The sequence below is a fragment of the Podarcis gaigeae genome (genome assembly GCF_964106915.1).
Source record: "Podarcis gaigeae genome assembly, chromosome: 14".
NCBI classification, from domain to species: Eukaryota; Metazoa; Chordata; class Lepidosauria; order Squamata; family Lacertidae; genus Podarcis; species Podarcis gaigeae.
In genome coordinates, this window is record NC_139690.1 from 10,303,464 (window position 1) to 10,315,574 (window position 12,111).

The 12,111-nt window shown below is 46.5% G+C and overlaps 1 protein-coding gene across 1 annotated transcript in view; it reads right to left on the reverse strand.

Moving 5' to 3' along the window:
- Window positions 1–12,111, reverse strand: part of AP3B2 (adaptor related protein complex 3 subunit beta 2) — a 55,756-nt gene that overhangs the window by 15,753 nt on the left and 27,892 nt on the right. Inside the window, exons 13-18 of the mRNA XM_083712137.1 lie at window positions 9,388–9,520; window positions 8,848–8,957; window positions 8,551–8,727; window positions 6,011–6,197; window positions 5,250–5,368; window positions 1,780–1,959 (exon numbers count right to left, since the gene is read on the reverse strand). Coding sequence (XP_083568263.1) covers window positions 1,780–1,959; window positions 5,250–5,368; window positions 6,011–6,197; window positions 8,551–8,727; window positions 8,848–8,957; window positions 9,388–9,520 — 906 coding nt within the window. The remainder of the gene's footprint in view (window positions 1–1,779; window positions 1,960–5,249; window positions 5,369–6,010; window positions 6,198–8,550; window positions 8,728–8,847; window positions 8,958–9,387; window positions 9,521–12,111) is intronic.

Sequence of the window (12,111 nt, forward strand, 5' to 3'; positions counted from 1 at the left end):
GGCATTTATTGTATAAATGCAATAAATAAATACATCACAGTAACCATAAAACACAGCAAAAGATGTGTAACTCAAGATGAAGGCACCGATCAAAAGATCTGGCTAAAAAATAACTGCAAAGAGCTGCAGCCTAAAAACTAGGCAGGTTGGGTGCCAGGCTGACCCTTTGGGTTTTTTCAGCCTGAGGGCCACATTTACTTGTGAGTAATGTCCTGGGGGCCTTGTAGCATGGTGGGTGTGGCCAAAGTAGCTGCAGACACACACACACCATTCTCCATTCTCCATCAAGGCAAGGAGCTGATATTAGCCCAGGTCAAAAGACTCATTCCAACCAGGTAAGATGACTAGAGGAGGTTAGAGGGTGTGACTTGGGAGGGTGTGAGTGGAGCCCCAAGACAGAGAGGGCTGGATGGCTGCCATTGGCTCCCAGGCCTGAGGTTCCCCAGTCTTGTTTTAGGAGATGAAATTCCACAAACATGGGGCACCGCCACAGAAAAGACCCTGCCTCCCTGTTGCACAGAAGTCGTTCACATCCTCGTAGACATTGCAGTTGGGTGCACCTTGTGTTAGAACACCCACAGCAGTAGCTGGTGCCTATTGAGACTGGTGGGGTGGCTGGAAGGCAGGGTGTCAGGCCTAATGATAGGCAGAGCCACTCAATTCTAGTTTTGCTCCTGTCCTCCTCTGAGACGATGCAAGGGGAAGATGACAGGCAGGACTAGCTGTAAATAGGTAGGTGGGAACTAGCTGAGGAAAGACTGAGGTTGGTGGGGCATTGCCACCACTGCACTACTATGGACCATCCTTGTGTCCCATAGGCAATCCAACTAATTCTCAAAATAACTACTGGCAACTGACCCAAGTGCCCAGCTCCTTTCCTTGGTCTTCCTTGGTCTCCCTTATACCAAGTCAGACTTTTGGGTTCACGTAGCTCAGTACATGGACCAGTGGCAGGCTCTCCAGGGTTTCAGGCAGGGGATTGAACCTGTGACCTTTTGCCTGCAAAGCCATGTGCTCTACCACTGAACTACGTGCTGGGAATCTGAATACGTGCAGCTTCACACCGAGTCAATTAGGAGTTTGGCTGACAGCCAAGACATTGTAAAGGAGTAAAATCTGCCTGGAGATATAGAGGCCTGGAGACAGCTTTCTCATTGCTTTCGTGAACTCTGCGTATACTCTGCTAAGGTCTGGCTAAGGTCCTGCAACAGGTCAAAAAGTTGCAAAACACCAATACTACGTCCCTTCCCTTTAAGAGTGGAGCCCAATATGGTACGTGGTGCCCACATGCAGAAGCCGTGGTGATTTCAGAATTCCAAACTTCTCGCATGTCAGAGCTGCTGGTTTAAGCTTGATCACCCACTTCCACTGATAGGCAACACACAAGACAGTATGAAATAAAGTCTGGAAAGTGCTTGCATTTGACTGAAGAAAACTGCACCCTCTAGTGTTTGTGTGCTGGTGGTGTTTCACCATTACAAACTGGTGAAAACTGCTGGAATACAGCAAGCTACCTTATAGTAGACCAGATGGATTAATCTAGCTAGCTCAGGCATAGGCAAACTCAGCCCTCCAGATGTTTTGGGACTACAACTCCAATCGTCCCTGACCACTGGTCCTATTAGCTAGAGATGATAGGAGTTGTAGTCCCAAAACATCTGGAGGGCCGAGTTTGCCTATGCCCGAGCTAGTTCATCACTGCCAGCTCTTCATAGTCTCAGACACAGGTCTTCTCTATCACCTGCTATCTTATCTCTTTTAAACTCAAATATGTCAGACTGAAACTGGGACCTTCTGCATGCAAAGCAAGTATTCTAACCCTGAGCAATGGCCCCTTCTCCTCTCACCACTGTCAGCAGATTCCGTTGCCCCGGACTCTCCCTCTGAATCAGAATAGAAGGGCTTCTCAACTTTTTCCTTCCTCTTCTCGCGGCTAGTGCACTTGGTCCATTCTGGAACCTGGCCAGAGCAGAAAAAAGAGAGAGAGAGAGAGAGAGAGAGAGAGAGAGAGAGAGAGATATTTCACTACACAGAAGTGAGCACATTAAAAAAGCCTGCATGTGAATGAAATGGGACCAGAAAGAACAGCTCAGAAGAATGAGAGACTTAGATCCACATCATACCAAAGGGAGTTAATTTTTTCCTGCATCAGACAAAATAAAAAATAAGTGTGCAATGTCACACTGTAGCATGCAGTGTGCTTATTTGCTGCAATTGAAGGCAGCTTGTTTAATGCCATGTGTGCACAAGGTAAAACAGAGACACATGCAGTTGCAGGTGAAACAGAGACACATGGCATATGATGTGCACTTTCTACATGGCGCTGATATCCATGTAGGAATACAGCCTTGTCTGGAGCAGCCCTCAGAAGGGTGAGCCAAGATGAGTCAAGGTTTTCGGAATCATGCTTGATGCACATAGAGCGCATGGCTCTATGGCAGGAAATTCACAGGTTGAGCCAGCTAGTCCCACTCATGGACAGCAACTGCAAGAACTTTGCCACAACTGCAGTTGTTTCCAGGGAGAAGCCTATTGTTTGTGCTAGCATTTGCAGTGACAGCACAAATCCAATTCACGAATGCACAGAGTGTGGTTCATGATACACCTGGGTTTTTGCTATTTTATATTTTTATTGATTTACTGTACTTGTGTATTGACTGCAGTTTTACTATATTTTATTTTCTCTTAATCTGTTCACTGCTCCAGGGGCCTTAGCTAAAAAGTGGTATATCAATAAACTGATGGTGATGATAATATCCAGGCGGGAATCACTGCAGCAAAGCACAGCCTGTCCAGGTTCTGGTGCAACACAGGAACTCGCATATTACACCAAGATCAAAGTACTACATCTCCTGTGACTGACTGCAGCTCTCCAAAATCTTCCTCATAACCTGCAACCTGATCCTTTTAACAGGAAATGGCAAGGACTAAATCTGGGTCATTCTGCACAGAAGGTTATAGCCTTTCCCTAAGGCCTGCTCTGGTGAGATGGCCGGAAGAAGACATGTGTACAGTGGTACCTCAGGTTAAGTACTTAATTCGTTCCAGAGGTCCGTTCTTAACCTGAAATTGTTCTTAACCTGAAGCACCACTTTAGCTAATGGGGCCTACTGCTGCCGCCGCGCAATTTCTGTTCTCATCCTGAGGTAAAGTTCTTAACCTGAGGTACTATTTCTGGGTTAGCGGAGTCTGTAACCTGAAGCATATGTAACCTGAAGTGTATGTAACCCAAGGTACCACTGTACATGTACCTAGAGGTTCTGCATCCTATCTTCCCTCCACTTTAGAGTAGCAAACATGAGTTGATTCAATTTTCTCCTCACAACAACGCAGTGAGGTAGGTTCCATCTAAGAGAGGGAAGCTGTAGCAAGTTCCATGGTTGAGTAAGGCCTTGAAATGATTTCTTCTGCTCCCTGCTGATCTACACCCAGTACTAGACAATGTATCACCTGACCCTGCTGGCTCACACTTTTGGAGACGGCAGAATTGCTTGAAAGCCTCAAGGCAATCTGTCACCCAGTTAAATGCAGCTTAGCTGTGCAACGGATTCCTTAAAATTGGGTTAGATTTGCACTGGGGTAAAACCAAACAGTTCTGCAGCAAAATAAATAAAGGTACACACATCATGGAAGTCACCATCTCAGAAAAAGCGTTCCCTCCCGGGTGAGAGAGAACATGAGAATACCTTTGCTAAGATTGTCTTTACCACCTGCTGTTTTTGAAAGGGGCAATCTTTAGCTGAAGAAAAGGCATATCAATCCATTAGTCCTAACTGGTCAATTAAAGGTTAGTTTGAACACACTGCACGCACAGTCAGAGCTACAGTGCAGAGAAGAAAACTAGAGGAGGAGGAGGAAGAGGAAGGAAATAGCAGAATGAGAGCAAAAGGGGAAGAACATCACTGCACCAGCAAACACCACCTCTATCCGCTCGCCCAGCAGCCCAATGTTGCTTTCCATGGGGCCGACTTCCTGAGGAGGAGCGAAAAAGCAGGGGTGTGGGTAAGATTCACAAGAGCTGGATCAAGCTAAAGGCCCATCAAACCCAGCACAATGGCCAACCAGATGCCTGTGGCAGCTGTGATGAACCTTCCAGATGTTCCTGAACTACAATTCCCATTCACCATTGGCCATGCCTGCTGGGGTGGACGGGATTTGCAGTTCAGCAACTTCTGGAGGGCCGCCAATTGTTCCCTACCCTTGGCCTATGGGAAGTCCGCAATGAGAGTGGCCCACACTCAGAGGCCTTCAAGGTGGTGGGGTCCTCCCTGTGGAACGCCCTTCCATCAGATGTCAAACAGATTAACAACTACCTGACTTTTAGAAGACATCTGAAGGCATGTTTTCGATGGCTGGTGCTTTATTGTGTTTTTAATATTTTGTTGAGAGCTGCCCAAAGTGGCAGCAGCAGGAACAACAACAACAACTTTTTTCAGCTGGAACTTGCCAGAACTTTCAGGTGGGCACATTGCCATTCTAAGAGAACAAAGGAGGCATTCATGGCGAGTTCCGGCACCTCTTTTTCTAGAAAAATTGTACTACTACTACAGGTGAAACTCGAAAAATTAGACTATCGTGGAAAAGTTCATTGATTTCAGTAATTCAACTTAAAAGTTGAAACTAATATATGAGATTGATTCATGACATGCAAAGCAAGATATGCCAAGCCTTATTGTGGAAGATAAGCCATTCCAAAATATGCCATATTGTGGAAAAGTTCCTTTGTTTCCGTAATTCAACTTGAAAGGTGAAACTAATACATGAGATAGATTTGTGACATGCAAAGCGAGATATGTCAAGCCTATATTTGCTATAATTGTGATGATCATGGTGTACAGCTGGCGAAAACCCCAAATTAACCATCTCAGAAAATTAGAATATTCAAGGACATCAGCAAAACAAGGATTGCAAATGGAGCAAGATTGAACCTCTGGGAAGCGGAAGTACATCTCGCTTTGCATGTCATGAGTCGATCTCATATATTAGTTGAATTACTTTTAAGTTGAATTACTGAAATAAATGAGCTTTCTCATGATATTCTAATTTTTCGAGTTTCACCTGTAGTAATACTACTACTACCATGACCATTGTAAGGAAGGCAGGGCAGGCAGAACCATTGTCTTGGCAGCCATTGTCACCAAGGACTGGTGTCTCCCTTTCAGGTGCAAAGGGCTGGCAAGCCATTTCACAATGTTTCTCAGAGAAACGCCAGCTTTCCCATTACTCCTGGGCAGAGGGGAAGCCAATACCTCCACGTTGCGCACGGATGGGTCAGGAGCTTCGCTGGGCCAGTCCGGGAGCTCCTGGTAGCCTACGGCCTTGGCATTGAGGAGGTGCGAAAGCGAGCCCAGCTGGAAGTGGTCACGGTCTGCAAAGAGCAGCAAAGCATCAGCATCCACACAAGCCCACCCAACAACACCGCCTCCCCGCCACCCGTGGCCCTTCATTAGGCAGAGTGATTTGAGTAAAGCAGGTGGAGCCCAGAGAGAACATAAATCCTGATAATACTTTAAACTGGTCAAAAACAGTATAAAATGCGAGGAGAAACAAACAGGGGGGGGGTTCATTTTATTTACAGGCCTAATTCATAGCATGGAGACGTTCAACAACTACACTTACAGGGGGGAAACTCCCACAGAACTACACAACCAATCAGAGCAAGAGTTACCTCAGCAAGGATCATGCCGGTTGCTAGGCAACACCACCCAACACCCCTCTTGGTTGGCTAACTATAAATTCTTTTTTTAAAAAAAATGATTTTCAATTTTATACATTGCAATAATTTTACAATCATTTTAACATTTTGAAACTCGCCTTCCTTTCCCCTCTTTCTGCGGCTCCTTAATTTTTTGTATATTTTCTGCATATGCCAAATTAACTTACTCATTTATTCACCTATAAATTCTGTCTATATAACCTGTAGGTTAATTCTGAATGAGAACCTATTTCTCCCTGCTGTGCTACCATCAACACACCCATGACCTGTTCCCTCGGCTGCTCCTCACTCTACCTTTGAAAGAGGACTCCAGGATTGGGGCGGGCTTTTGGGCCAGGAAGAGCTTCTTGGCGTACTTGTTGAGGGCCCCACTCTTCTCGGTGGGCACAATGAGCTGGCGGATGAAGCGGGCACGGTCCCGGATGTCGTAATTCTGGTCGTACTTGGCCAGGTTCAGTACATACTGGGTCAGCAGTTTGCTCTGTGGCAGAGAAGACCGCATTGCGCAAGAGGAACTGGGCCCTGGCAAAGAGTTGGGCAAGCCAGTGGCCTCCCCAAGAGTCTCTTAGGCCAGAGGCAGAAAACAAACCAATACAGAACTACAGCAAAAAGGGTGCTTAAAAAAAAAGATGCATTCATGGGATTGCTTCATTGCGTATTTTAATTATGAATATTTAAATTTTAATGTTGGTGCGACTGGTTTTTTTTTTACCTTGCAAATTTCTTAGAAGCCTATTTCGGCATTAAGAAGTATGTTAAAATAAAATAGGGGCATAACAGAAAATAATAATAATAATAATAATAAAATAATAATAATAATAATAATAATAATAATAATAATAATAATAATTTATTATTTATACCCCGCCCATCTGGCTGCGTTTCCCCAGCCACTCTGGGCGGCTTCCAACTGAATATTAAAAATACGGCACTCAAGTGAATTCTTGCACCTATGGGGCATGTTCTTTGCCTCTTGCTCCCCCCACAAAACAAACACTAGTCAGTCCACACAGTCAGATCAGTTTTTTGGTGTCCAGATAAATTGGCACGGCCGCCTTAGATTCACTAATTTCAATGGGTCTACTATGAACTTAGCTCAAAGGTGGGGAATCTCAGACCTGGAAGCCAAATGTGGCCCTCCAAGCCTCTCTAACTGGCCCTTGGAACAATGCCCAGGACACACCCTCCTCATGTGTATTCCCTGGCTGGATGAATCCCTGTGCTTGAACAATGTTTCTTGCTTGCCTGAAAGGAGTGGTGTGTGTGTATGTGTAGAAACCAATTTATATGTTAAAAAATTGATCTTTTGAAAACCAGCACCGTTCTGAAGTTTCAGTTCCTGTTCTTGCTTCTCTGTGTTTGGTGAAACCCCCCTTTTGGGGGGAGCTGGGAGAGAAGAGCGGTCCAGCGGAAACAGATACAGTGGCATAGCGTGGGTTGTCAGCACCCGGGGCAAGACAAGTAATTTGTGCCCCCTAAGCCATGGATTTGCGCCCCCTAACCCGTGGATTTGCGCCCCCTAACCCTAACCCCCAGATGTTGCGCCCGGTGCAGCCGGCCCCCCCTGCACCCCCCTCGCTACGCCACTGAACAGATAGACCAAAGGTAGGACCTTCTTGGTGACAGCCCCCTGACTGTAGCCCCACTGATTGTGGCTTGCCCTTCTTATGGAACTCATTTGGGACCTACTTTTTGGTGCCACATTATTTTCCTGTGTTTTTGCACAAATTATATTTTAATGCCACTCTTGCTGTTTTTTACAGCTGCTGGATGTGTGGCTTTTCATTATTTCTATCACGCACATTCAGTCGCTAGAGAATTGGGAAATCTATTTATGTCGAGAAAGGTGGGAGAGAGATGTTCTGAAATAATACATAAATAACATTACGTGTGTTAAAACATAACTGGCTGAGGCTTGTTTCAGAGCTGCGCGCCAGAGGTGTTTGGAGCATCTCAGAAGCACAGTGGCAAAATGAGTCCCAGGCTTCATCTCCAGCTCTGGGGAGGTGAACTGCCCAAGTCAGTTAAGACTCTGTGGCCTGCCCACGCTCCCTCCCTCTCTCAGACACCTTCGTCCCCTATCTAGTCAAGCAAGACACATTATAGGATTCCAGGAAGGCAAAACACTCAACGCGTATGTGAAGCAGGGCCACTGGAGAGTTTCGAGGGCCAAGTAGAGGCTTGGAGGGCCACATTTGCCCCTCCCCCAAGTCCGAAGTTCCTCTGCTTTGAGATGATTAACACCTTCAGCACAAAACCAGAGGTAAAGGTAAAGGGACCCCTGACCATTAGGTCCAGTCGCAGACGACTCTGGGGTTGCGGCGCTCATCTCGCTTTATTGGCCGAGGGAGCTGGCGTACAGCTTCTGGGTCATGTGGCGAACCAGAGCAGCGCACGGAAATGCTGTTTACCTTCCTGCCGGAGCGGTACCTATTTATCTACTTGCACTTTGACGTGCTTTCAAACTGCTAGTTTGGCAGGAGCAGGGAACTGCTAGGTTGGCAGGAGCAGGCACCGAACAACGGGAGCTCACCCCGTCACGGGGATTCGAACCACCGACCTTCTGATCGGCAAGTCCTAGGCTCTCTGGTTTAACCTACAGCGCCACCCGCTGTAACCAGAGTTACAGTATATACTGTATATACTGTATATACTGTATACTGTATATACTCTGCATACACACACACACACACACACACACACGTATACTGTAACCAGAGTTACAGTATATTAAATATGTGCCCTTGGCATGCAGACAGCAATCCTACCCACCCTGCTAATTACATTCAACGGGAAAGCTGCCACTCCTATTTAATTCTCGGAAAGATCTTTACCTGCTTGGAGTTGGTCAGGTAAAGCTTGGCTGCCAAGTTGATGACCTGCAGCTTCACAATGTCCTCCTCGCTGGTGAAGGACTTGGCCATCTTACGCAGCACATCAGGGGCAATCTTGGGCACATGCTCACAGTACTCGCCGATCAGCCATAAGATGCTGGCACGAGCCATGGGTACCTATGCACAAGAAACAGCACTGCATCTCCTCTTGAGATCACCAGACCAGCCTTTCCCACTACCCCACCCTTTCCTCATCACCCATCAGGAGAGCATCTTCTGCTAGGCTCAGGCCCCCACCTGGATGTTGTCGGTCAGCTTTGCCATGTGCTTGATGATCTCGCTGTGCTGAGATGGCTGCATCTGCAGGAGTTTCTTAATGACAACCACAGACTCGGCCACAACCAGCTCTAAGTAAAGGGTGACAGGATGGGGAAAGTGTTAAGGCTGTATGCAAGGATGCTCAATCTGCCTCTCATCTCCCCAGTGGCAGTGTTCCTTTTGTAGAATCACACAGTATGTGGTCCAACCCTCTGCTGACACAGGAAATCCACTCCTACAGGAACCCTGATAAGTGGCCTCCCAGCCTCCAATTAAAAACTTCCAACAAAAGCAACCACGTTTGTAGATCTCATGACTGTGCCCTGGGCAATCTCAGGGGTGTGTAGCCCTTCTCACAGCCATAAGGTAGAGCTTCAGTGCTCCACAGAGTTCTGTTCCAGTATAAAAAATTCACAAACTATATGCCAACGTGTATACTAAGAACTGAGCTCTTGCATTTCAAGCCACCACCCTCTGGACAACACCCCCCCATGTTCATAGCTGAATAATTGTTCTCACCATCTCGGTTGGACAGCAGCTGCACAAGGCCATTGAGACATGTGTCACGCACTTTGCCAATGTTGGTGGCGCAACGGCCAATGGCCTGGATGGTGGCTGCCACGAAGTCTTTGTCCATGCTCCGGATGTAAGTCTGTGGGAACAAAAAGACACAAGGAGATGTCTGGGAATGCCCATGCAGAGATGGGTGTGGCTGGACCTGTGCCATGCGGGCTGCATGCTAGCCCCCAAATGCACCATAATTATAACGGGAGGGACCATAGCGCAGTGGCAAAGCTCATGTGGTGCATGCAGAAACTCCCTGGCATCAGGTGAGGGAGAATACCCTAGCCTGAGACCGTGGAGCATGGCTGCCAGTTGGAAGCCCGCTGTGGTTTTTTTTACAAGTACATTGAGGGTAAGGCTGCTTGACTTCACAGCAATCTCGGCGCCACATCCATGCTCACTACAGCACCTACAAACTTCCTGGGATCAGTTTCAGTTGACACGGTCTGGTGAGGTGCACAAGTTTCATGTCACCCAGGAAAGGGTCTCCTTGAACCCTTCGCCTCTTGGCTTATTAAAGCTTGCTAAGCAGACATGTCTGAGTAGACACAAAGTGTGGTCAATGCATCCTTGGGGGAGGAAGTGGTCCTGGTCATCCTGAAAGGGGGGGTGATCCAACCACTTCTGAAAAAGCTTGTGACAAATACGGCCCGGTCACAAATGCCAGCTTTTCAGAGGAGGTGATCAGGAAGGTTGCGGCGTAGCAATTGCAGGTGCTCTTAGACGCAACAGATTTTCTTGAACCTTTTCACTCTGGGTTCAGGTTGGGTTATGGGGCTGAATTGGCCTGAATGGAATGGCCTTTATTGGGAGACAAACGGGGAGAATGCAACCCTTGTTTTCTTGTTTGATCTCTCAAAGGAGCATTGGCCATGGTACCCTTCTGAGCCAACTGAGAGGGGTGGGTATTGGAGGCACTCTTCCACAGTAGTTCCAATCCTATCTCCAGGGTGAATAGGACTGGGTGGTGGTAATAATAATAATAATAATAATAATAATAATAATAATAATTTATTATTTATACCCCACCCATCTGGCTGGGCTTCCCCAGCCACTCTGGGTGGCTTCCAAAAAAATATTAAAATACCGTAATACATTAAACATTAAAAGCTTCCCTAAACAGGGCTGCCTTCAGATGTCTTCTAAGTCTGGTAGTTGTTGTCCTCTTTGACATCTGGTTGGAGGGCGTTCCACAGGGCGGGTGCCACTACCGAGAAGGCCCTCTGCCTGGTTCCCTGTAACTTGGTGATGGGATGCTATGATCCTACACATGACTGTGGCCTGATGGGAAGTCTTGCTTCTAAGCTTCGCATCTGTACATGATGCTGCACAAACCATTCTAATATTAAGACATTCACTCATCACCTTAGAATGTTCAGTTCACATTGAGTTCAGGAAAAACATTGTACTTTGACCTGTTCTTAAATGCATAGTTGATCACATCTACGGAACATGCTTGTTATGCTCTTTTAAGTTTCCTATATCAATCATTAGTAATTGTTTTAAGTCCTACTATATTAATCACAAGTTATAATTTAATTGGGAGGTTTTCATGCCTGTCTAGTTTTGTGCTCCCTTTCCCAGCCTTTAATGTATCGGTGATTAATGCCTATATGCAACCCTTTGCTTTGTACTTGTGTTAACCAATCAGCAACAATCACGTATGTGGCAATGCTGTAATATTCAATAAAAGGGATTCCTCGAGACATGCTCGGGAGATGCCTCCCATATGACACCTGCTACTTGTCTGTCATTATTTCAACCCAACAACTTGGCTTCTCGCAGTGAGGGAACTGCCAGAAGGCCCTCAACGCTGGACCTCAGTGTCTGGGCAGAACAATGGGGGTGGAGACGCTCCTTCAGATATACTGGACCGAGGCCATTTAGGGCTTTAAAGGTCAGCACCAACACTTTGAATTGTGCTTGGAAACGTACTTATCTTTTGGCCCCTTGGCAGCTGTGCTTTGGAGTGCGTCAGGGTACCATCCTTTTTACCAGAGCTGTTTTAACATCTATATGAAGCTGCTGGGATTGGTCATCGGGAGATTTAGGATGAGGTCTCATCCACATTCTGCTGATGACCTAGCTCTACTTCTGTTTGAATCAGGAGTGGGTGTGAAGTGCTGGGCTGGATGATGGCGGTTAAGGGGCTGAATCCTGGCAAGATGGAGATGCTGTGGGCTGGTGAGTCCCAAACCATGATAATGAGTCAATTGCCAGCTGTGGATGGGGTCGTACTCCCCATTAAAGAGAACGTTAGCAGTCTGGAGGTGCTCCTGGATCCATCTGTGTCACTAGAGTCCCAGGTGGCCTCTGGAATTCCGTCCCCTACCATATTAGACAGACACCATCTCTGTTGCCTTTTCAGTGACTACTGGATAGCTTCCACTCCCAACAACTTTTTCAGCAGAGATCTTTCCAAATCTGCATCTGTTTTAAATGTTGCACGTTGTTTTAAATGTTTCTTTTATGGTTTAATCACTTGTTGTTTGCTACCCTGGGCTCCTTTGGAAGGAAAGGTGGGGTATAAATTAAATAAATAAAAGTAACAGTCAGCGCTGGACTAAATAGGACAAAGCTATCTGAGCTGTTATAAGGCGTCTTCCTTTGTTTCCTAGCCAACTTATTAGAGTTTCATTTTTGGGTATGTAGTTACACTGGCAATGCCCATTCAGTAAG